The following is a 26,109-nucleotide window of genomic DNA, read 5'->3' as shown; positions in this document are numbered from 1 at the left end:
TAGTTTCTAAGAGCTCTTTCTTGTCCTCTGTTTCTTTTCCATAGCATCATGGTCTTGCTTTAATGTTTCCAAAATCTCTTACTCGTCTGATGCCATTTAACTTTTTATGGCCCATTCTTTGCATTTCTTTCTGTTTCTTCTGAGTTCCTTTTTGTCATTTGTTGGGTTTGCTCTCAATTTCAACTAAAACTCTAATTTAACATTTATTTGGAGGAGTGACTGAGCATTGCATGGAGGAATTTAGAAGAAAGGCTCCTGTTGACAGCCCTCGGCTTCTCCTTTCCTGTCCTGAACAATTTGGCTCTGACCCACGCTTGCACGCCCTAATTAAATACAAAGTGAAAGCCCAGGAATTACCCAGATTCATTCCCCCAGGAAGGCAGCCTACCACCAGCCATTCTCATTGAGGCATGCCTCTTGGAGAACTCCTGCCCTGAGCAGTTTATCAAATAGTGCTTCCAACATTCTCTTTTTTTTTAATAAAAAAAAATTTTAAAGTAATCTCTACACCTAACGTGGGGCTTGAACTCACAACCCTGAGGCCAAGAGTTGCATGCTCTGCTGACTGAGCCAGCCAGGCGCCCCCAACATTTTCTTTATTTTCCCAGATTTTAGCCCCTCTTGTGATTTGCTATCTCAGAAGATGAATGATGAGAAGCGTCATCCGGGCAAAGAGGGGAAGAAAACCTGACTTGGAAAGAGAGCAGGAAGAATGTGTACGAAGATAATGAGATGAGAGGGAGCGTGGAAAATACATCTAGTGGAAAGAAGACTGGAGAGGAGATAATGAGAGAACCAGGACACACATTGAGGCAAGACAGCCGGTGACTGGACAAGATTAAGCAGGACCTTGTCAGCCACGTGGAGAATCCCAAATCGCTGGGCAGATTTTCAGAGGGAATGGACCATGATCGTATCTCCTCTTAGAAGAGGGCTCTCTGATTGCAGTGCAGAGCGGTTTGGAGGGCAGCCCCGAGGACAAACTACTGACCTAGATGACCAATACAGAGAGAAGTGCAAATATGGCAAGTATGGCCCTGCCTCAGGACAGATCGAGCTCCAACTTATTCCGTGCTCCCCCTGGGGCTGCCAGAGATCTATCTTACTGTGTCCAGGGAGGCCACGGAGGAGATAGGCATCTGCTCTCTTTTCCAGAAGGCAACCGGAGGTCTTTTTGCTTTCCAAGGGAAGGCAGCCGTTGAGTTGCGAGCTCCAGACCCCTGCTTTGGCATCTCTGCAGGAGAAGACCTATTCAAGTCAGAAAAGAGACCTGGAAAATATCAGCCAGAGCCCTCATTGCCCCATCTATGAAAATCGAAGGTGCTGGAGCACCTTAGGGGCTCTTCGTGTGCAAAACATTGTCTTGACACTTCCTTCCGAAAGGTCATTAGCTTTCATTAGCTGCGTTCATTAGAGAACATAGCGCTGTGCGACATTTATGATTTTTTTTTAAACTTCCAATTTTCAAGAATTTCAAACTAAAAGGAGACTCAACAGGTCAAACCTGGAGCCCTGCCGTGGAGCATCTTTCCAGACCTCACAGCTCTGACATCAGCATCCCCATCAGGAGGGAAAATGGGTGAGGCATTTATGACGTGCCAGGAACAGTGCCCAGGGTTCTGTGTGTTCACACCTCATTCGACCTTCACAATAGCCCAGGGAAACTGTGGCCACATGGCCCACGGGTTCAAACCCGGGTCCCTGTGCTTTACACCAGTGACCTAGGAACCCAGGCCCTGGGGTCAGGCCCGGGTCCAAATCTGTACTGTATCAGCACAATGTGTCTTAAGCAATCCTTTTATCCTCTTTTAATTTCAATTTCCTCATCCACAAAGTGGGAACTTCCTTCTTCCTCAACTGTCTGGGTTCTTCAAAGTACCTCTTTGCTAACATTAAATTATGTAGGAACCTGCCCCAGAAACCCAGGACAGAAGTTCTGCTTAGGGTGGGGCTAGGCAGGCGGGCTCTGCTCCTCTGGGGTGCCCTCAGGCAGGAGTGAGCATGGGATGATCCCTCTGGGATGGCTCTCTCTCCAGCCTCCCTGCAGGGTCATCCTGTGGAACCAAGTCACACCCCAAGGGAACTCACAGCCCTGTTGGGTGTGCTGTTGAAGAAGCAGTGCGGGGATGGGGGGCGCCTGGGTGGCTCAGTGTCTGCCTTCTGCTCAGGTCATGATCCCAGGGTCCTGGGATCGAGTCCCACATCGGGCTCCCTGCTCAGTGGGAAGCCTGCTTCTCCCTCTCCCACTCCCCCCTGCTTGTGTTCCCTCTTTCGCTGTCTCACTGTCAAATAAATAAATAAAATCTTAAAAAAAAAAAAAAAAAGAAGCAGTGGGGGGCAGTGTAGACTTTGGCTCTTGTTTTATAACCTTGGACAAATTTATAGCAGGGATCTTTAGACAGAAACAGCCTTATCAGTCCAGGAGAAAAGGGTTTGTTATGCTGACAAGGGAGGCGTGGTATATTCTGTGGGCTTGAGGTTGTCTGAGATATCTAAATCGTCCCATATGTCTTTATTACAATTCTTAGGATGCACTCTCTCCAAATCAATTCTTCGACTTTCAAATAAGAGACCATGACTATAAAATTTTTATCTTAAGTGTACAGCTGAATAAATGAATATATATATATATATATATACTATGCATATATACACACAGAATATATACAAAAATACATATGCCTGTATGCATGTAGGAAGATATGTACATATAAAAAAAATGAACATACAGGTTTGCCTCGCTATCTGAAAGTAGGAAGCAGAGCGTTCCTATGAAAACTTTTGTAAGCTAAAATGGTGTAAATCAAAGAAGCAATTACTGTTCATTTATATGGAAAACTTTTTGAGCATTCCCAGATCTAAAAAAATAACCTTTCTGAGGCTTTCCTGATACCTTAGGACACATCTTGCTGACAGATGCACACACTGAATTGAGATCAAGCCCAGATGCTCCCAGACACAGCTCCAAGCTACGGAGGCGTGATGCTGAGATGCTCGGTGTAGCTCGGGGAAGGAGCTTGGCGGGACTGCTCCAGGTGAGGTCTGCCTCTGTAACTAATGTCCCCCGCAAAACAAACACTGACCAAAAAATGCCTTCTTTTCCATAAAAGCAAAATCCCCTTTGGATTTATTTTGGTTAGCGAAAACAGCTGCTAATGCAGGTCTTCCACAAAAGCGAAGTGGTAGAAGGCAAACTCTCAAAAAGCAGGGGATATCTGTGTGTGTGTGTGTGTGTGTGTGTGTGTGTTCTGCATTTCTCCGGCCCAGAACAAGATCTAAGATAGAACATTTCCAGCACCCCAGAAGGCTCCCTCACACCCCCTCTCAGGTAATAGTCTCCTGCCCAGAAGTAATGATTCTCCTATCAGCATTGATTAATTTTGCTTGTTTTTGAACTTCACATAAATGGAATCATAAAGTATGCATGTAGTATTATTTTGGGTCTGGCTTCTTTTGCTCAACATTACATCTGTGAGAGTCAGTCATGTTTCTATATTTAGCATTAGTTTGCTCTTTTTCATTGCTGTGTAGTGTTCCACAGCATAGACATGAATTTGTTTATTATTTCTATGGTTGATGGACTTTTGGAATGTTCCCAGTTTGGGCCTACGGTAAAGAAACTTCTATGAATATTTTTTACATTTTTTTAAAAGTAAGCTCTATGCCCAACATGGGGCTTGAACTCATGACCCCAAGATCAAGAGCCACATGCTCCACTGACTTAGCCAACCAGGCACGTCTTTTGGTGGACACAGTTCTGTTGGGTATTTCTTATTTCTGTTGGACGCATACTCAGAAGGGGAATTGCTGAGTCATAGGGTAGGTATATGTTTAGCTTTAGTAAAGACTGCCAAATAGTTTTTCCAAGTGATTTTACCAGTTACACCCCCACCAGAAAGAATGGGAATTCCAGCTTTTCAACATCTTCAAAAACACTTGGCATTGCCAGCCTTTTTAATTTTAGCCACACTAGGGAGGAGGAGTAGAATCTCATGTGGTTTCAATTTTCATTTCTTTGGTCACTACTGGTGTTGAGCACTTTTCATACGCTTGTTGGTCATTTGGATACCGTTCACGTGTGTATGCGTGTGTGCACGCACGCGCGTGTGTGAGGTAAGGCTGTACGTTTGGCCCGCATTGTAATATAGTAACTTGTATGCGCAAACTTTTATTTTAAATATTGGCTCCTTCATCTCTTTGGCTGCAAGAGATGAGAGATTCTTTATAGTTTAGTCACAGAAAGTTCTGACTCTGGCCATGTCTTGTGCCAACAAATTATGACTCTGAGCTTGCCATTTTATTTCTCTAAATTCTCTAGGACCATTATTAGAAGTTACTCCACCCTTAATACTCGTGTTCCTCATGCCTTTTGTGCCATTCCATATCAGGGAACATTGGGTCCCTTACTTTCAAGAAACTTCATTCCAATTGACTACAGGTAATAACTTAATTAACGACTGTCTCACCACTACACACCATGGCTACTGGAGTCACTTTTATAATTTTAGCTAGTTCTTATTGCCTTCAGATCAGCCTGATAGAGCCTGGGTCATACTCACACATCCTGGCTGCAAGGGAGTCTGGGAAAGTCCATTTCTTGCTTTCACGTGGCACAGGTGTTCAAAGATGCTAGGCATCCACCAGGCATAACAAACATCCACTATAGGGCCCACATTTTAGTTTTTAAGACAAAAAGTTTTAGAATCCCTGGTTTAGATGATCTCTAAGGTCCTTATAATGCCAACATTATCATTATCATTAAGTAGTTTAGTGAGTTCTTAACCAGCGTCATGAAGGCACTAGGCTGTGGGCTTTATATGCATTATCTCATTACTCTCCATGAGCCTATTAAGTGGATTCTATTACTATGCTGCCTCTCTGTGCCTTGGTTTCATTGCCTGTAAAATGGGGATAATAACCATAACCACATCCATAAGGTTTTTTTTTTGTTTTTTTTTTAAAGATTTTATTTATTTATCTGAGAGAGAGAATGGGAGGCAGAGAGCATGAGAGGGGGAGGATCAGAGGGAGAAGCAGACTCCCCGCTGAGCAGGGAGCCCGATGTGGGACTCGATCCCAGGACTCCAGGATCATGACCTGAGCCGAAGGCAGTTGCTTAACCAACTGAGCCACCCAGGCGCCCCCATCCATAAGGTTTTGTGAGTATTTGGTGATTTGCTGCCCAGCAAGGGGCTTGGTCATGAGTAAGCACTTGATAAATAATGACATGATCTTCACCACCACCATTATCTCCATTTGGCACATTAAATTCTATGTGTGTAGTCCCTGAGTTATGCTCCCTTTTATTTATTTATTTATTTATTTATTTATTTATTTATTTATTTAGTGGTGGTGGGGAGCAGAGGGAGAAAGACAAGCAGACTCCACTGCTGAGTGCAGAGCCTGACCCGAGGCTTGATCTCACAACCCTGAGATCATGACCTGAGGCAAAGCCAAGAGTCAGATGCTTAACCAACTGAGCCACCCAGGTGCCCCTATGCTGCCTTTTAATTCCTAGGAACAGAGGCTATGAGGTCAACAGAACTGGGTTCAAATTTCTGCTTTCTGTATGTTGGTCACTGTATGACCTTGGGTGAATCTCTTCATCTCCTTGAGTCTCCTTGAATAGAATGGGAATACTAAGTCTTCCTCCGTGCTCTCTGGTTGTCTATATATCTATTGCTCTCACAACACCGGGGATTACTTGAGGAAAGAGAGCCTATTTTACCCATCTTTCTGCTCTTCCAGGGACTATCATAATTGTTGGGTACTGGTGATTCATTCCAACCATTCCAATCTCGGAAGGACCCAGGATGCAAGCCCTACCGGGAGGCGGGGAATAGTGTTGGTGAGCTGTCCTTGGGGCTGGATGCTGTGTTTGTCATGTCTCTTTGATAAATCCTGCACTCATCCCTAGGCTAGGAGGCAAGACACAGAACTCAGAGCCCCAGGGAAGACCCCGTGCTAACCCTGGGGATCCACATTCTGCTGTCTGTCAGAGGAGCTTGGGGTAGATATGTGCTGGGCCACTCACTCACCGTGTGTCCTCTAACTCACCATGTTACATGTGGTGAATCTCTCTGGGCCTTTGTTTCTGCATTGGAAAAACCACAGGGCTCAACAAATGGAAGTCAGATGGGAATAATATAATATAATTCACATACCATACATTTCATCCATTTAAAGTGTGCAATTTGACTGGTTTTAGTATCTTCACTGAGTGGTGCAACCATCACCACAATCGAAGGTATGAATGTTTTTGTCACTCATAAAGAAATCCTGTACTCACTGAGTCACTCCCCATTTCATTTGGTGTCCTGTCTAAGAAATCTTGCCTAACCCAAGGTCATGAATATACTCTCACCTTGTCTTCTGAGAGTTTTATAGTTTTTGCTCTTATATTTATTAGATCTTTCATCCATGTTGAATTAACTTTTACATATGGTGTGAGGTCTGGGTTCACTTCATTCTTTTACGTGTGGATGTCCAGTTGTTCCATCATTAAATAAATATTCCTCAAATATTTGTTCAACATCCATTTAGAGCGGATTTTTATGGAGGGAGGGTAAGTGTGGGCCTTTTGGTGACAGCATCCCACCTCTCTTGTCCTAAGCAGTTCAGTTCTGCCCAGACTTGCAGCCTTTCTTCAGCAAAGCAAAAGCCCACGGTTCAGCAGACCCAGCCTCTTCTGAAGCCAGGTTGATCACAAGAAGTGACTACATGATTATAACCTCACTCCAAATGATCTACCAAAGTGTGATTTCCAGTCTCATACTGAGGTTTGGTAAGACTCAGTTTTCTTCTCCAGCTTTCTCTCTCTCCTCTCATTTTCCGGTGTTGTGGTACCTCAGCAGCTGAGCTGGTTGGTCCACCCTTGAATCTGACCCTGACCAAATGATTCTTGGAAGCAACAGGAAGCATGATTTCAACATCCTCCAGGGTGATAGAAGGGTGTTTCTGGCAAAGGGAGCACCTGTGCCCAAGAGAGCAAGTCGTTGCAGCTTTGGAGAGAGGGTCAGGGACAACCTGGGTGGTGTCTGTAGCTGGAGAGACAAGGAGATGGACAAGGAGCCTCCTTCAGGGCTGTGTACGTGGTAGGGAAAGGGAGGCTGGCAAAGGAACGGAATGGAATGACTTTCCTTCTCCAAGCGTCTAGCTGGGTCTAGATCGGGTCTGGATTGGGTGATCATCTTATTAGAGGGGCTCTTTGGGCTCTGGATGCCACACTCTGCCCCTCCATATTCACGGCTGTAATAGCAGGCTAATACTTGACATGTATCAGCTTTGGAGCCCAGGGAAATTCCTGTCTCCCTCCTTCTGTCAGCTGCACTCCTTTCTATCCCTCCAGGGGCCAGACTTGTTCCCCTCTCTGAGCCTTTGCACTAGCTGCCACCTACGTCTGGAATGTTCTTCCCTGGTGCTTGGCCTGGCTAGCACCTACTCATCCTCGAGGGTTCGGTTAAATGTCTCTACCTCTCAGAAGCCTCTGACCCCCTGTGCTCATCCTGGGCCTCCTGGCCTCCAGACCCCTTCTCTGTCCCTCCCCCTCTCCGTTTTGTCTCCTAGGGGACTGGCTTCCAGCAGAGATCAGCCACTGGGGGCCCTGGCAGGAGACTGGGAGGCCATGGGAAGAGCCAGGGTATGTTTCCCCCTCCCCTCTGTCCCAGGTAGCTTCCTAGGTAGCAGCTTCATGTCTGCAGTTCCAGCTTCCATACAGTGACCCCCGGCCCTGGTTTGGGGGGCACCCCTTCTTCCTTTGGAGACAACTTCCTGCCAAGATCCGCTTGCGTCACTCTCCCCTGTCTGGCCCTCAGCATCTTCTTCACCTGTGGAAACCATTCTCTGCATTCAATTATCTTGTAAATAGTTGAAGTGGTCTTTCTTTTCCTGGTTAGACCCTAACCGATATCTCTCCCAAGCTAAATTGTACCCCCCGAATTCTTGTTGAATTCAAGGGACACAGAGACTTTCTCCTCGAGCTGCCCTGCAGGTAGAAAGACCGAGGGGTCCTTCTTCCCAGTTCTTTCTGGTTCTGATGGGGCTCTGATGGTCCCCCCATCAGCAGGAGTCTGAGCAGTACCTGTGGGCCTGTTATTTTGAGCTGGCCTTGGTAGGTGAGTTACCCTGGCTGGTGGGACGTAGGGAGGTGTTCCTCGTTGGGCTCCCCTGTTTCATGGCAGTCTGGGAAGGTCAGCTCTCTCTGTACGGATTTACCTGGAGCCAACAAGTTGGGGTCAGACAGGTGGCCCTGTAGCAGGGCAAGCTGTTCCTGCCCCAGGCTGACATCGGGCAGGTGACTACCGGAGCATCTCGTCCATCTTAATCCAGGTACAGAGCTTGTCCTGGGGTTAAGGTTGCATTCCCTCAGGGATTGCCTGCCTGGGGTAGATTCCTGTTGTCCCATGTCCCACAAGTATGTAGCTGGGGAGAAGCCGCCTCATGAGCTGTTATGAATCACCCACATTAAGTATGTCACATAATTTATTCAGGGCTTAGTACTCTTGGCTGTTGCTGGGTTGTCCTCAGGATTCCTAGAATGTGCTGGCCCTTTGCTAAACTCTTCGTAGGTGTCCTCTCATTTCATCCTCATGCTCACGCTGTGACGCAGAGGTGGCTGTCACCCCCCATCTTGCAGATGATGAACTTGAGGTTCTAGAGGGGAGGCCACCTACCCAGTCATAGAGCGTGTAAGAAGCTGAGCTGGAAGTTGCTTCTACCCCGAATCAGTCTGGGGCGGGAGTGGGCAGGGGTCTCTAAAAAAGCCATGGACTTTACCATCTTGTTTGGAATCACAGATCTCCCCCGACACCCACCATTTTATGGAATTCACGAGGCCTCTAGAGGTTATGGGATTAGCTCCCCGACCTCCTCAAATCCAGGCTCTTCCTGTTGTCCCTTCCTAGATTCTTAAGCCCCCAGAGCCTGGGAGAGATGGGGTAAGGGTTGGAGCACTGGCTCCCCGCTGGGAGGTGGGCAAGGGGGGAGGTCTCAGGCAACAAGAACGTGGGGCAGGGCAGGCAGAGAAGTCGGGCAGTAGCGGGCTCCCCGCTGGCCTTCCTTTTGGGTCACAGCACGGAGGTGGGGTGTAAGCAGGAGGCAAGAGCTGACATCCCAGAGGTGGGGAAGCTCCAAGGTGGTGGCTTCAGCCTGGGAGGGTCAGCAGGTGACCTGGTGAGACCTCAGAAGGCTACATAGAGAGGGAGGGTGGGGAGATAGTAGGGGAAAGGATGTGCCTGGACACCAAGTGACGCAGACGGCCTCACCTTTCCATTCAGAGAAACTTCCAGTGAGACATTTAAATGTGTGGTGGAGAGCAGAGACGCAGCACTGGGAGAGACCAGCTCATGGTCTGAGGCAGTTGGAACCAGCTCCTGATTGAAGTCGGAGGTCCTGGTTTGCTCCCGTTTCCCACTCCAGGTCTACTGAGTCATCTGAAGATCTTTGGGTCCCACGGTTTCCCATCTGTGAAGTGGGAATGGTGGATGACAGGTTTTGCAGGGTCCCTCTACTCTGATCCTCGCTGATATTCACTTATAACAGGAGTCTGACCTCACCCTGCGTGCTGCCGTGTGGGTGACCTAGTAGGGCTTGTTCTCCAGACCTGAGAGGTTGAGGTTGGGAGGGAGAGCCCCTGAGCTCCGGGCTGAACTCTGATCTTCCTGCAGGGATTTACCTGAAGTCCAGGACACCACAGATCCCAGTCCCCTGCGCTGTGCCTGAAGAAGCAGGTCGTGATGGACGCCAGGTGAGTCTGGGTGTGGAGTGGGGACCATGGGTGCCACCCTAACTGCTGAAACAGATAGACAGACTCTGGCTGCAGGCTTCCCTCACTTCGGTCTCAGGGGTGTGTGGCCAACAGTGGGTCCCATGGCTGCTCTAGGGAGCTCAAGCGCAAGTCCTAGCCCAGCCACTGACCACTTGGTGAACTTGGGCAAGTCTCCTCCCTTCTCTGAGCCTCCTGTCCCTGTGTGTAAGATGGGGATGCTGGACTAGATCATGTCCTAGGCCCTAACTGTAAGTCTCATAATCTGAAGATCTTGAACTCCTTGATTATCCTTTCTGTGCGTCTACTTTCTCACTTGTGAATGGGGACATGTGTGTGAAGGAGCCTAGAAAAGGATGCCAACCCTCTACTCCATATGCACGGTGTGTACATCTTGCTTGGTCTCCCTCCATGTCTCTGAAGTAGGCTGGACCAGGCCAGTGGCCCATCCTACAGATGGGAAAACTCACTAGGGCTCCATGGAGCTCTCTGGGTGAATGGGAGAGCTGAGGACTGGCAGGCTCCCGGGGAACTCTGGCCCTTGGGACTTGCAGGGAGCTGGGAGAAAGGAGGAGGCCAGATCCTTAGAGCAAAACCTTTCCAGGACACTGGAACCGTGCCTGCTGGAGGGATCTGTTGGAGTGTCAGGGATGAGCATCCCCCTTGGGAACCCAAAGGGGAATCAAGGCACCCTTGGAAGCATGTGGCCAGAGGAGCTCATCACGCTGGGGCCTGGGGAATCTGCCTGGCACGTGGTCCTGAAGAAGATCCAGGAGCTCTCTGATTCAGTACAGAGGGAGAGGGAGGGAGGGTGGGGGTGGAAGGGAGTAGGGAGCAGAGAGGGTGAGTCTCAGTCCCTACTTTGGTGGACAAGAAATAAGACTTTCTGTTTCGTGGTTCTATAGCTCCGTTTACTAGGTCTTATTCCAAGGCTCAGTTCTGCTGGGGGTCATGGAATGGTTTCTCTGACCCCTTCTCATACCTCCCATCACCCCGTGGAATTGTAATTGCCTGGTGCCAGGCTGTGTAGCGGAGGGTTGGAGCCATCTTGTCCCCGCTTTGATCTACAAAGATCATTGTTGCCCTTACATCTCCCTGTTTAAAGAGTTAGAAGATCTGGGGTCAGATCCTGTCTTTGCCACGTACTCGCTGCATGACCTTGAGCCAGTGACTTCCTATTTCTGAGCCCTTGTTGTCCCATCTATAAAATGGCACTAGCACTAGTACTAACTGCACAAGGTCATTGTGAAGACTAAGTGAGGCACCCACCACCCAGCCTCCCCTCCCTCTTTCCCGGCCCTGGCAGGACCACCGAGAGCCCTTCATGGTCGCCAGCCTGGGCGTGCTGGCCAGCCACCATCAGGCCTTCTGCCGCGCCCTGCCGCGGGTCTCACCCTTCTACGCCGTGAAGTGCAGCAACAGCACCTGGGTGCTGCGCGTCCTGGCCACCCTGGGCACTGGCTTTGACTGTGCCAGTCAGGTGAGCCTGTGCCCGCTGCCGGGGGCCTATTCGCGGGCCTGACACTTCCTGGGGGCAGGAGGCCAGCCGCCGGGGATCTTGGAGTGGGGCCCACGACACCTAGGACAGTGGCCGAGACAGGAAATACTCACTTGATTTTGAAGGAAGAAATGAATGAACTATGGGGGGTCGACTTGCCGCTGGGCCGCGTGACTGGGGCAGGCAACGGGAGCCAGTGAGTGGAAGGGCACAGGCTTTGAGCCACAGGCCCCGTTCCTGTCCCGGCACAGTCATTTCACACACACCGCAGGTTCTTCCTCTTTAAAATGGGGCCAACTCTGCTTTCCTGAGAGTCATCTAGAAGCCTAAGTGGCGCAGATGTGCCCAGCGCAATGCGAGGTGCAGAGGAGGGATTCAGCCAAGGGCAGCCCTTTGTGCTCACGCCCCAGGTTTTTGGCCCCGGAGGGCTGGGGTGGGGAGCAAGCCCCTGACGCAGTCCCCCCCATGCCAGGTGGAGCTGGAGCAGGGGCTGCGCCTGGGCGTCGCCCCCTCGCGTATCATCGATGCCAACCCCTGCAAGCCTGTCTCCCACATCCAGTACGCTGCCCGCCACGGGGTGCGGCTCCTGACCTTCGACAGTGAGGAGGAGCTGAGCAAGGTGGCCCAGCACCACCCCGAGGCCAGGTGAGACCAGCGGGGTGGGGCAGGCAGGTGCAAACAGATGGGCCGAGGGACAGCAAACCTGGGGCCTCTGCCAGTGGAGTTGGGTCTCTGCAACCAGATGAAGGTGGTCCCATGGGGTGACCTGGGAGAGGTTCAGGGAGCAGAGTACAAGCATTTGGGTCAGTGGGCCCAATGCCTTCTCTGGTGCACATTGGTGCCGAAGAAATACTGCTTATATCTGCATAGACACTGGGCGGAACCTGGCATTAGGAGGTCTAGGGTCAGGCGACCTCACAGAAAAAGCACTCACATTGGAGTCAGGTAGACCAGGGTTCATGTTTCAGATTCATGAGCACATGCTGTGTGGTCTTGGGAAAGTTATTTAACATCGCTGATCCTGTAACCTGGAGGCCTTCAGAAGGTGTATGTATAATTTTACCATTTTCCTGCTTTTTCTTGCCTGGGCAGAAGTCTCTAAGTGGTGAGTGTTTTCGTTCCTTTTGGACTCAGCAGCTGGAGGAACTAGGCAGGGACAGGTGGGAAGGTGGAGAAAGATTGGGGAGAGGGGGGCGGGTGAAGCATCCAGGCCTCGGGGCTCACGTGTCTAAAAACCCCTGGCATCTTTCGCACCCTCTCCCAGGCTGGTCCTCCAGCTGTGGGCCCAGGACAGCGAGAGCACGTTCCCCCTGAGCGCCAAGTTCGGGGCCACCCTGGAGGTGTGTGAACATCTGCTCAAGTCAGCCAGGGCCCTGGGGTTGGCGGTGGTTAGAGCCAGGTGAGAGTGCTGGTTTTCCCTGCCCGGGAAGCACGGGTCCTGGTGTTCACTGCCAATCTCCAGTCTTTGCCCTCTGGTCAGCCGTGGCCCCTCTGGGCCTCAAGATACTCCATTTGTCCTCAGCAAAGAAGCTGGGTGTTATCTGGGACTAGGGCAGGGCAAGCAAGGCACCCACCTTGGGTGAAAAATGTAAGGGGATGCCAAAAAACTTAGTACTCTAGATAAGTAACATCTTAATACAATATTTTAAATTAAAACTCAAGATTAATGCAAAAACCCATGATGAGGAAAATACCAAAATTTTAAATTAAGACAGGATTGGAATTCCTGACTTTTCCTTTTGTCCTGAAGTCCAATCACTGTTACCAATTTTGCCTTTATTTAAAATTTCTGTGTTTCATTCGTTGGGGATGTTTTTGCATCAATTTTGCTTCTTAAAAATATTGCATTAAATGCTATTTATCTTGATGGCTCAGTATTTTGTCACCCCCTTAAAATTTTGCACCTGAGCCGAGGGCCTCCCCTGCCCCCCGCTACATGGCCCGGATTGGTTCCTCAGCCCGCCTACTTGCGGGAGTGGCGGGGGCGGGGCTGGGATTTGGGGTTCTGATCGCACGCCCTCTGAGGAGGGGAAGGGGAACCCTGCAACCGAGGCACTGGGAGGCGGCAGCCCAGAGAAGTGACTGCTGTACGACCGTGAGCACCCCAACTCAAGGCCGGTCACGGGCGATGTGTGCGTCTCCGCGGACCCCCACACGTATATCCAGGGGTGCGTGTTTGTGCGGGCCGCCGTAGTCACGTGTGACCCGGTGTGTGTATCCGTACTGGTCTCCACATTTTACCCGTGTTGGCATTTCGGAATGTCCCCCTTCTTACTGACCCTTACGTTCCCGTGTGTTTCTCCACGCGTCACGTGACCCGCGTCCAGCTTCCTCGTGGGCTCGAACTGCCAGACGGTGCGCGCCTTCACCCAGGCCCTGGCTGACTGCCGGCGCGTGTTCGAGATGGGCCTCCTGGACATCGGAGGGGGCTTCCTGGGAGAGGAGGGCTGCGAGCCTAAGAGGTCAGAGAGGAGGACCAGGGGGAGCCTGGGCTGGGTTCGGGGACGGTGTGCACGTGCTTGCATGTAGGGGGAGCTCTTGTAACTGAGTCAGGTGCATGCATGTAGCTGGGATGTGTCTTTGTTGTGAGGTCTTTGTCTGACTCAGTGCCCATGGCCTGTGGGCACATGCGAGCATGTGTCAACGTCTGGCTCCATGTCTGTCTTTAGACATGTTACTTGCTGTCCCTGAGCTGCAGTCAGGTAGAAGCTCCCTCTGCCCCCCATCCGGGGACCATCCCATCTTTGCTGACCATGTATTGGTTTCAGTGGCTGGGAATTCAGACATCTCAGGGTGCTGCAGCCGGTACACCTGCTGTGTGTCCTTGGGCAAGTGACTTCCCCTCTCTGGGCCACAGTTTCTGTTTCCTCCCTAGTAAAGTGGGGATGATAACACCTCCCCACTGTGCTATTATGGGAACGAAGGGGGATGGTGCAGGTAAAGCCCCGACATAGGGACTGGTCATATCAGGGTCTGGGTCTGTCCCTGCAGATGGCGAGGGTGATCAATGCTGTCCTGGCCCAGGACTTCCCCGTGGGGAGCGGTGTGGAGATCATCGCGGAGCCCGGACGCTTCTTCGCGGGGTCTGTCTGCATGGCGGCTGTCAACCTCATTGCCAAGAAGGCTGTGCTGGAGTCTGGTGAGTGGACCAGCACTGGGGGGAAGGGGGGAGGGCACTGTGCAGACGTCGCCGGGCCCTGGGGAAGAGGATAGACGGAGGGTCTGGGCTCCTCCCCCGGTGCCTAATTAGTGAGAGGCAAGCTGTGAATCGGGAATAAGAATGAACTGTTAGTATCACTATTGTGTCGTTCTCAAGTACACTGGGAGGCAGAGAGAGCCAAGACAAAGTCCTTACCCTTCCTGAGCCGCCCATGAATTTAGATCACATTTATGGAGGCAAAGTCACAGAATACGGCTCATGAGGCCACAGACACCACTGTGCTCCCGACGTGCATTTGAAATTCTTCCAGAAAGTGCTTTCTAACAGGTGCAGATTCTTATAATGAAATATACACTGAGTCAATACAAATTCTTACAACCAATATAGGAAGGCAACATTGTCGTTGTTGTGGCCTAAAGGTTAAGGGTGACATCTAGAGGGTAACAGGAAACCTTTTGACAACTGAAGTTGACCATCATGGGAGAGTTATTAGATTGTTATTTTTGCAGCAGGAGTGGGGTGGGGTGGCTGTTCTTACACAGTGAACTAACCAGAAACTCGATTTCATGATGGGATAGAGAGTACGAATAGATCTCACCACTCTATTCTGTGGCTTTGTGATAACTGACATAAAAATATTTATAAATCCCGGTAATCTCCTCCCTTATCCTTGTGACACATGCTGGTCCACACAGCTTTTAATCCCAAAGGTGCTTGTGTCAACTGATTTCATTTCCCCACAAAGTGTGTGGTTAAAGAATATTGGGATATGCAGCACAGGATTTTAGCCATCCATTTAACGGAAGTCCAAGTTATAAGTATTTGGGGCTTATTATTTTTATTTCCACAATAATAAGAGCTGCTAATAATTAAGTATTCTTTGGGAAATACCTATTTTGTCTCATTTCTCTCAGCAATCCTAGGGGGTAGTTTTGGGTCATTCCCATGTTACAGGTGGGAATACTGAGGCTCAGGGAGAGGAAGGAATTTGTCCACACAGCACGGTGAGTTGGGGTGTAGCAGGGCCCCCCATTTGCCTGGCTGAAACGCTGGTCACTCGCTGAGCTCTCGGCCTTGAGGATGTCATGGCAAAGTGGCTTAGGACACCTGGGTCCGGGGTCCCTGGAGACAGGATCGGTAATGGCAGCTGTGGGGGAGGGGAGGAGATGAGGTGACTGACACCAGGGAGAAGTCAGTGGGGAGAAGACCCAGAGGGGGGAAAAAAACAATATTCAGAAAGATGTGAGTATCTAAGTGGTAGCTGGAATGCCTGTGTATAACCCTGAGTTTAGATTCAAGAAAGCAATATTCTGCAGACTAAGTGGTTGCGAAGGAACTGGCTTGGTAGTAGGACATGGGCACTGTCCCAAAGGGAGAAGTTTTTACTCACAGTTCCCTAGAAACAGGGGACCTGGCGTGCCTCGCGGGGCCCGGGGGGAAGCAGGCAGGTGGGGCAGGGGCAGAAGGATCGAGCAAAAAGCCAGGGTGAGAGACTCCAGTGTGGTTTTCGAGGGCAGGAAGGGGTGAGGTAGGTAAGCTGGCTGGGCAGAGGGAACAGCGGGACCCCAGAGGACAGGCCCCAACCTGGTATGGGATCAGGAAGACTCCTGCAGCAGAGAGCAGGAGTTCTCCGGCACTGGGCCACGGATTGGGGCCCCTCCGGAGGGTTCCACGCTTGGGCTTGGTGGGTCGGTGCTGAGACTGGCCACGCGCACCTCAGTGCTGCCCTCTCCCCGCTCCCAGGAGGCCACCGGAAGCTGGTGTACTACCTCAGTGAGGGCCATCTTCCTCAGGGAGGCTGTCCCCAGGATGCCCCTTGTGGTGAAGGTAAGGGGGCCCCATGTGGCTCAGGTACTCCTAGTCTCTGAGGCCCCCCAGTCCCGAGAGGTGGGGATCGCCGTGGCAGGCGGGGAGGTGAAGGAGCTCCGACTGTCGATGGCTTTGAAGATCGCCACACCACATGCGTGTTCGGGGACGCGCACACGGGTGCCCTGTGTACCTGCATGTGCGCTTCTGTGGGGGGGGGGCGGCTGACGTCCAGGTAGGTGGGTGTACAAGTACGTGAGTCTGTAGGCGTGCGTGCGCATCTGTTCGGCTCTGTGTGTTTCCATGTGCATCTCTGCACGCACGCGTTGTGTTTCCAGAGTCCTTGAATGCTCGCGGTGCGGGAGACTTAGGAAGGAGAGATTCTCAAACTTGGCTCCACCTTAGATCACCTGGGGAGCTTTAAGAGTCCCTAATGCCCAGGTGATGCCCCAGACCGCTGAAATCGGAATCCCAAGTGGGTTGAAAGCCTGGCCTCAGGCCTTTGTGAAAACTCCCCAGGTGATCCCGATGGGCCGCCAAGTGTGAGGCAGGTATGTTGAGTGACAGTTGAATAAAATCCTCCCATTGTGTAGGGGAAAACCGAGACCCCATCTGTGCCCGCACTTGTGAACGGGCAGGGCGGGGCTATGTCACTAGACTGTAAACCCCATGAGGGCAGGGTTGAGAACAGTGCCCGGCGCATACGGACCGCTCGCTCCTTGGTCACCGTGGGTGGCTGTTAAGTGTCCGTGTGGGTGCCTTTCCTGCTGGGGCCCTGCGGGCGTGCCCGGCTGGCCCCGGGGAGTGGGCTGGGGGGACCCACTGGGGCTCTTCCTTCTCTGAGTCCCTGCTCTTTGCTCCCTGCAGGAGTTCGGCTCAGAGCCGCCCCTCTTCCCCTGTACCCTCTACGGTCCCACACGTGATGCCTTTGACAAGCTCTTCCTACGGGAGTTGCGGATGCCCGAGCTGGATGTGGGCGACTGGCTTGTCTTTCCCTCCATGGACACTTACACCTCCACCATGAGCTCCACCTTCAATGGCTTCCTGCCCGCCTCCGTCTGCTAGGCCATGGAGCCCGGGCTCAGGTGTCCGCAGGGGGAGACAAGGGGCAGGGCATGGAGGGGATCGCAGCAGGATCTGAGTTTGGCAAGGAGAATGTGGCTAAGCTCTGCAGCCCCAGGCCCAAGAAATAGCCTGCTCCCCCCACCGGCCCCAGCAAAGCCCAAAGTGTCTGACCGACCTTTAACACTGGCCTCTGCCTTTGGTGCTGACCCTGTCATAGCTGCTCCCTGGGTAAGTCCAAGGTAGCCCCCCTGGGTGGCTCTGCCAGCTCTGAGGTGTGCACGCCTTTGAGGACAGAATCAGGCAGCCCTGTGGCCCCGGCTGACCCTCAGCCCCTTGGCCAGGCCCCCACTCTGCTGTGTTTGCCACTGCTCCCCAGTTTCCTTCTCAGATGTCCCCTCCCTACCAGCTTCAGGGTCTCTCACAGGCTCGGCCCCAGGGTCTCCTCTCTGCCCAGCCTAGGGCTCTGTCCCCGAGGTGGGGGGGGGGGGGGGGGGCTCTAGAACCTTTCTTTACTGGCACATCCTTTCCACAGGAGCTTGCTGGGGACAGCACCTTAGGTTGGGAGGCGACCGTGGGAGTGCTCCAGACGCCTTGGTATGCCACGTGGGGAAACGCAGGGTCGGGGGGGGGGGGGGCAGGCAGAGGTTTGAGTGCTTCTGAGTGTGATGGGGCAACTTCCAAGGTTCAAAACGTTTTCTCCCAAAGTGGGCCTCACTGAAGTCTAGGTTAGCTTCTCAGGCAGCCGCCCCCACGCTCCCTGCTCCTTACCCCCCAGACCCTGGTCGGGGAGGGCTGATAGCCTTATGCCCTGACAGCCTGTGCCCCCCGAAGCCTATGTCCCGGACATGAGGCGGCCTGCACGGACCGGTACCTTCCTTTCGTTCAGTTAGTGACCCCCGTGCCGATGCAGGAAGGTCTGCGTGAGCTACGGCGCCCACTCTCGCGGTGAGAATACTGGCTCAGACGGGCCGGGAGTGACTCCAGGCTCCCCCACACGCCCACAGGGGCGTCAGTGCCTCGGTTTCCCCTCGGGTATTAGTATCCCCCTCACTGGGTTGTTGAGAGGAGTAAGTCCAATAATGCAAATCCTCAAGCAAGGTCAGTTCACGTCCAGGGCCCTGCCTCCGGCTGCCCCTGGTCCCAGGCCTGGCCCACTCAGAGACCCCCCCCCACACTGCCCCAGGGTCTGGGGGTCCTCAGGGAGCAGACATGGCCTCTGGCCACACAGCTAATGGGCCAGCCCTGGGGGTGCACCGACCTGACCTCAGTCTTAGAAGCCTCCAGGCTGGGAGGTTGGAAGGACAAGTGTGAAAACAGCCAAGTCCAAAATAGGATGGACGCTACTGTGTGTCCTCCATAGGCATGCTAAAACTTCAAAAACAGTATTTGGGGAGCTCTGAGCTCGAAAAGAAAACAGCCCTACAGCGAAGGAAGTTGGCAGAGGCGAGAGCAGGGACATGTCAGGATGACTACCCACATTCCTTCGGCAGGTGAGGGTCCAGAGGCCGAAGCCGCCCACCTCCTGTGTCCTTGTTAAGCCTCTCCGTTCGCTGACCCCCAGCCTCTGCGATGGTCCTCCCCGTCCGCCAGAGTCAGCCCCATGCGCCTTGCTGCTGCCTCCTCAGCTCAGCTAACACCGGAGGACTCTCCCAGCACCCCAGGACTAAGGAGAATTGTCCCCCAGATACGTGAGAAGGGTTGGGCTCTGGGGGCCACCCCAGAGGTCTCAGACAGCCTGCAGCCTGTTCCCAATTCACCTCTTCCCAGTGCCTGAAAATTGGGGGTGGAAACATCTACCCCAACCGCCCCGCCCCCCAAAGTATCTGGAAGCACAAACATAAGTGGGCTTTTGGGAAGATATAAAGAGATGTTGGTGTGTTTTGTGTTCTGTGTTTTGCCCTCTGATGCTGTAACTGTGGTTGTCCATCCATTCATCTATCCATATCCGCTGATCCCTCCATCCCTCCATCCATCCACCCATCCCTCCATCCATCCACCCCTCTATCCATTCACTCAGCAGAAATCTGAGGGCCTAGTGTGTGCCTGGCACTGTTCTAGGCCCAGGTAACACACAATGAAAATCCAGGCTCGTGGAGCTTACCTTCCAGTTGGGAAAAGACACAGCATAAACAAGCACATACATATATAACAAAGTACACGCTGTGAGGAAAAATAAAGCAGAGTCAGAGGATAGTGAATAAAGGAAGATATGCTATTTTAGGCAGAAGGACCAGGGGCAGCTAGTCCGGGGGGCCGGGGGGAGCACAGGAGCAGAGACCTGAGGGCAGAGAGTGAGAGGCCATGTGGTTGCTAGATCAGAGTCCCAGGCATTGCAAACCGCCAAGTCCAATGCCAGGGATGGAGACTGTTAAACCAAAAAAAAAAAAAAAAAAAAGGCAAGGGGCTGCGTGTGGGTGAGCAGAGTGAGTGAGGGGAGGTGCTGGGAGAGGAGGCAGGGGGAGGCCTGGGGGGTGATTTGTCAGGCCTCATGGTAAGGCAGGGCTTTGACTTTGTTGTGAGCTGGAGGCAAGGCCCTGGAGGGTTTGAGCAGATCCATGCAGCGGGAATGCAGAGAGAATCTGAGGGGGCTCCTGCCAGTTTGGGAAAATGATGGGCGGTCAGGGTGTTGGTGGTGAGAAGTGGCCAGTTCAGGACAGGGTGGACAGGTTGAGTCAAGAGGATCTGCTGAGGGACCAGCTGGGGTACCTGGGGCAAGGAGAGGAGTCAAGGATGACCCCAGGGCATTTGGCCGGAGCAGCTGATACATGAACGGGGACGCTGGGTAGGAGAAGCAGATTAGGAGGGGTGAAAATCGAGAGCTCAGCTTTGACAAGTAAGGCTGGAGCGGTCTATTCAACCTCCAAATGGAGTCACACACACACAAGCCCTGGGTTCAGGGCCAGGGCTCAGTACGGGGGGTACGAACATGGGCAGTGTCGGCACCCCAAGGACTTGACATCCCTGGGGCCTCCCAGGCCAACCAGGAAGTGAGCGTAGCCAGAGAAGACACAAGGCACAGAAACGAGAGAAGCATTTCTAAGAGGAAATGCCCAACCGTCAAATACCGCCCAGAGGTGGGTGCGGTGAGGGCCAGAGGTGGGTGTGGTGAGGGCCAAAGGTGGGATTGGGAAGAGGTCACTGGTGATCTTAACCAGAGGCTTGGTGCAAGGGAAGGAGGTTGGTGGAAGTGGGGTCCAGAGAGTGTGGGTGTGGGCCACCCCCCTCCAGGGAGTTGTGCTAGAACTGGCAGCAGCGGGATGGGGGGGGGTGGCTGGAAGAAGAGCAGGCCAGACCAGGAGGTTTATTTTAAGATGAGACCTGTTACAGTTTGTTTGTAGGCTCCCGGGGATGCTCGCTAGCGGGGATGATAATTAAGATGCAGAAGAGAGGAGACAGTTGCAAGAGCCAAACCTTGGGCGGGTGGGAGCTGGGACAGTGCATCCCAGGGAGGGAGGCCGGGCACACTGTGGGCACCGCAGGTCCTTGGGAGAAAGTGGAGTTCTCTTCTGACTGGTTCTCTTTTCTCAGTGAAAAAAGAAATAAGGTCAGGGCTGTGAGGGAGGGGGCAGGAGGGGGTCTTGGTGTTTTGAGGAGAGGGGCAGAGATGGGGAAGTCCCAAGAGCGGGAGAGTGAATGGGCCAGTGAAATAGGGTTCGATTGCCAGCACAGGGGACCACCCAAGGTTTGTGGGGGCCAATCTAGAGCGAGGTAGGCCATCTGATGTGTCGGTCTTCAGCCATGTTCAGCTGCATGGGAGCAGGTGCACCATGGTGGCCGTGGACATAGATGGGCTGGAGAATGAGGTGCTCATGGGGGTCTCTGCAGGTCCAGGCTCCAGCTGGCTACCCCAAAGCCCCTGCAGTCCTCAAAGCCCTTTCATGACTCCACATACTGTCCTTCCACAGCCATATCTGCTGGAGACTCAGAACGACCGGGTGAGCTCACAATGACGCCCACTTCAGAGAAGCGAAGGAACCTGGGGCACCAGGGGGAAGGGGCAGAGCTGGTATTTGAATTCACACACCTGATCGGTGTTCTCCCTTCAGGGCAGCAGGGGTGTGCATGATTTGTTTAAGAAAATCTTGCATCCCAGAGGGTGAAAATAAACAAGGTTGGCAGTTGGGGGATTAAACCTCAGGTGTTCCGTGCCTTGGGAGGCCCAGGTGTTGTCACGTTCAACTGTAGTGACTTGCTGCCACCCACTGGCCACTGGCGGTGTTGCACCCAGACCTACCGCGCAGGATTTGCTTCGCCGACCAGGGATTTACTGTCTGGGTCCAACAATGCCTTGTTGTAAGGATCAGGTAGGAGGTCTCACCCCGCCCCCCGCCCCGCTTCCCCCCCTCCCCCGCCCCCCAGCTTTAACAAATGAGAAAACGGAAATCAAGAGAGGTGACTTTAAAATCCCATCTGCACTTGCGGACTCTACTCTGCTCAGATGTTGATTCATTGAGTAAGTATTCATGGAAGACAGCGTTTTAGGCGCTGGGATTCAGCAGGAAGTAAGGCAGGAGAGAGCATTGCTCTGGTAGAGCAGCCGTTTTGGGGGGGAGGGCAGACACTAAAGAAGTAAACAAACCAAATGAGAAATGGTGATGGGTGCTGTGAACAAATTAAAAGAGAGAGTGGCTGCAGAGGATTTTTGGGAGATGACATTTGAGGAGAGACCTGATGGCCGAGAAGGTCAGTAAAGATCCTGCAGGAAGAGGGAACAGCACTGCAAAGGCCCTGAGGCTCTGCAAGATTTGGGCAGGTTCCAGATCCAGTGGAGCCCTGTGTCGCCCAGCCCATGAGAAGTGCAGCGGTCAGAGCTGAACATTGTCAGGAGGGTCATGCCATTGACCTGCTCTCAGTGAGTCCACAGCCTCTCGGCCCCGACCTTACTCACACAGCTGACCACTCCATTCTTGGAGCTCCTCCTCCCTTGGCATGTGTGAAACCAACCTCCAGCGGCAGGAAAAGCTAAGATTATTCTCCTGTGACAATTAAGGCTTAACCTTCCACATCTAGAGTTTTCTGATTTGAAGGAACTCACTGACCTGTCTAAAACGAGAGCAGGAAATACTGGCATGTGGAGTCCAAGGTCAAAATTGACATTTCCGGGACCTGGGATAGGAGCATGCAGGAGAGAGTTGGTGGAGGTGTATTCAGCCTTGTTTGTAGCTGCTGCCGAATTCTGTGTGTTTGTGACCCTGTCTGCAGCTAATGGTGAGCCACTCTTGCAAATGTATTAAATGGTTAAGTTTTTAAACTTGTTTAAAATGAATATTTACAAGTTTGTATACATAGCATGAGCATGCATTCTTCAGATCCTATCAGTGGTGTTCCAAGAAATAATAAATTTTTGGAAGCAAAATAAGTCCCTAAAGTGGCAATTTCAATATGTTACTTAAACACGAACCCAATCGTGTTAGCTGGCATTCTCCAGGGTTTGAATATTTGCTATAGGCTCCAGTTCTTTGTCAAGCAAAATATTCCATCATTAAAAGAAAGGAAAGTTGTATGAAGCAACGTGTACCCTAATACCCAACTTGAAGCTGTGTTTGGACACACACTGAATTCAACCAGCATCAATGCAAAATGAAATAAGTGTCTCTACTTCTGAAATATTTATCATAAAAACAAAGCTCAAGGGCAACATGTGTTTTAAATTTTCATTTTAAGAGGCACTTTTAAAAAGTAAACATTCATGATATTATCATTCCATTTTAAAAATAATTTTTATTTGGCATTTGCTTTGAGTTAACATTCCCCTTTTTATTTTTTTATTTTTATTTTTTTTATTTTTAATTTTTTTATTGTTATGTTAATCCCCATACATTACATCATTAGTTTTAGATATAGTGTTCCATGATTCATTGTTTGTGCATAACACCCAGTGCTCCATGCAGAACGTGCCCTCCTCAATACCCATCACCAGGCTAACCCATCCTCCCACCCCCCTCCCCTCTAGAACCCTCAGTTTGTTTTTCAGAGTCCATCGTCTCTCATGGTTCTTCTCCCCCTCCGATTTCCCCCCCTTCATTCTGCCCCTCCTGCTACATTCTTCTTCTTCTTTTCTTCTTTCTTAACATATATTGCATTATTTGTTTCAGAGGTACAGATCTGAGATTCAACAGTCTTGCACAATTCACAGTGCTCACCAGAACACATACCCTCCCCAGTGTCCATCACCCGTCACCCCATCCCTCCCACCCCACCCCCACTCCAGCAACCCTCAGTTTAACGTTCCCCTTTTTAATGTGTTTATTGTCAAATGTCTATATAAGGTAGAGATCGTTTTTACATGTTATTGAAATATAGCATCTTGTCATATTATATTGGCTCATTATAATAATAAACACATAGTTTAAACTGTTTAAACACATCATTTTTAAACAACAAAACTCTGAAATGTTTGGTATAGCCCTCTTACAGAAAAATGTTCACCGATTATTATTATGGTCAATCATTATTTTTCAAAACACATAAAGTGTTAGGAAAAATACGACATAATGTATGATTTAAGGAATTTCTGAAATTTTCCTGGGATTCTGATATCTCATGCCCAAATCCCAAAGATTCATATCTGTTGGGAATTTGGAAAGGCTTTTCAATGTTCTAACATCTCTCGTCTCTGCACACCATCCCATCTCAAGGCCACTGCTCCAATGGCCCGACCTGTGTCGTCTCTCTGCCCTTATGAGTCAGCCCCCAGGCTCCTCTAACTCACCCTCCACGGTCCTTGGAAGGGTCTTTCCAAAGTGAAAAAGGCCTGTCCTTTCTCTGTAAAATCCTTCCCTGGCTCCCCAACACCGTCGCCAGTGTTTCTTAAAATGCATCCGGGGATGACTATATAAAAACATCTGGGAGTTTCTTAAATGTGGCGGGGCCTCATTCAGGCACAATGAATCAGAATTTCTGGGAGATGAAGCCTAGGGATCTCTGCACATTTAACACATCAAGTTCAACTCTATTTACAGCCTTCTACCCATTGTGCTATGGTATATTTCACTTCTACATATGTTATTAACCCGATAGGACGTTTCTATTATTGTTTTATAGACAATTATTTTATTTTATTTTATTTTATTTTTTGAAGATTTTATTTACTCGACAGAGAGACAGTGAGAGAGGGAACACAAGCAGGGGGAGTGGGAGAGGGAGAAGCAGGCTTCCTGCTGAGCAGAGAGCCTGATGTGGGGCTCCATCCAAGGACCCTGGGATCATGATCTGAGCCGAAGGCAGACGCTTAACGACTGAGCCACCCAGGCGCCCCTATAGACAATTATTTTAGATTTACCCACCTATTTGTTTTTTTCCAGTGCCCTTTATTACTCCTAAAGATCTGTGCTTTCATCTGAGATCATTGTACCCCAGTCTGAAGAATTTCCTTTAATATTTCTTGTAGTACAGGTCTGCCAGCAATGCATTTTCCCAGCCTTTTCTGTGTACAAAAATATATTTGTTTCATCTTAATTCTTAAAGAATTTCCCCCTACCCCTGGCATAGAATTCTAGATTAGCAGCATTTTGCCTTTTTTTTTTTTTTTTTCCTGAGCTTTAAAAATGTCATGACATTATCTTCTGGATTCATAGTTTCTGTTGAAATGTGCACCTCAATCTTATTGTTGTGTCTTCTTTTACCTAGCTTTTAAGATTTTCTCTTTGCCTCCATTTTCAGCTGTAGGCAATGATACACCTAGGTGTGGTTTTCTTTGTCTTTATCCCGCTCGGGTTTCACTAGGCTTCTTGAATTTGTGGGTTGATATCTTTCAACATTTTTGGAAAATTATAAGTTATATCACTTCAAATAATGCTTCTGCCCCAGTTGTCTTTTCTCCCCTTCTAAGATTCCAGTTATGCAAGTGTTAGACCTTCTGACTGTGTCCTGCATATTTGCCTTTTTGCCCCCTGTGTTTCAGCATGGGTATTTTCTGTTGAACTGTCTTCAAGTTTGCTAATCCCATCTTTTATCTTGCTGTACTCTGTCTTCTGTTAAGCATATCCAATAAGTTCTTAATTTCAGGTGTTGTATTTCTCAGTTTTAGAATATTTGATTATTTTAAAAAATATCTTCCACTTCTTTATTGACAATCTCTATTTTTTAAAATTTTTAAAATTTTTTTATTTATTTGACAGAGAGAGACTCAGCGAGAGAGGGAACACAAGAAGGGGGAGTGGGAGGGCGCCTGGGTGGCTCAGTTGGTTGAGCGACTGCCTTCGGCTCAGGTCATGATCCTGGAGTCCCTGGATCGAGTCCCGCATCAGGCTCCCTGCTCGGCAGGGAGCCTGCTTCTCCCTCTGACCCTCCCCCATCTCATGTGCTCTCTCTCTCTCTCTCATTCTCTCTGTCTCAAATAAATAAATAAAATCTTTTAAAAAAAAAAAAAAAAAAAAGAAGGGGGAGTGGGAGAGGGAGAAGCAGGCTTCCCGCAGAGCAGGGAGCCAGACGCGGGGCTCGATCCCAGGACCCTGGGATCATGACCTGAGCCGAAGGCAGACACTTAACGACTGAGCCATCCAGGTGCCCCAACAATCTCTATTTTTTATCCACTTTGTCAATCTTTCCTTTTATGTTCTTTAACATAAAGTTCTTGTCTACTAACTCCAATATGTGGATCATGTGGTTCTGACACTATTGTCTATTTTTCCTCTTCACCACCAGTCGTGTTTTCCTGCCTGTTTGTGTGTCTAGTAATCTCCAATACATTGACATTGTTCAAATTGTAAATTATCCCAATATGATGAATGTGTAGTGACATCTTATTGTGGTCTTAATTTGCATTTCTCTGATTGCCAGTGAGGTTGAGCACTTTTTCATATGTTTATTGGTCAT

General features: G+C 50.5%; 1 protein-coding gene across 1 annotated transcript; it reads left to right on the top strand.

Annotated features, from left to right (window-relative positions):
* Positions 1-10,464: 10,464 nt before the first annotated feature.
* LOC116638804 (antizyme inhibitor 2-like) lies at positions 10,465-21,606 on the top strand. The gene is given in 11 exon segments (XM_032414921.1): positions 10,465-10,551; positions 11,070-11,243; positions 11,734-11,906; positions 12,526-12,660; positions 13,589-13,757; positions 14,253-14,400; positions 16,165-16,204; positions 16,206-16,248; positions 17,095-17,312; positions 17,825-17,886; positions 18,783-21,606. Coding segments are annotated over 9 exon segments (1,167 nt in total). The 3' UTR covers positions 17,293-17,312; positions 17,825-17,886; positions 18,783-21,606.
* The last annotated feature ends 4,503 nt before the right edge of the window (positions 21,607-26,109 follow it).

The sequence above is a fragment of the Phoca vitulina genome, unplaced genomic scaffold (assembly GCF_004348235.1).
Source record: "Phoca vitulina isolate PV1807 unplaced genomic scaffold, GSC_HSeal_1.0 scaffold2, whole genome shotgun sequence".
In the NCBI taxonomy this organism is placed as follows: domain Eukaryota; kingdom Metazoa; phylum Chordata; class Mammalia; order Carnivora; family Phocidae; genus Phoca; species Phoca vitulina.
This window is presented reverse-complemented; position numbering and strand designations above follow the sequence as displayed.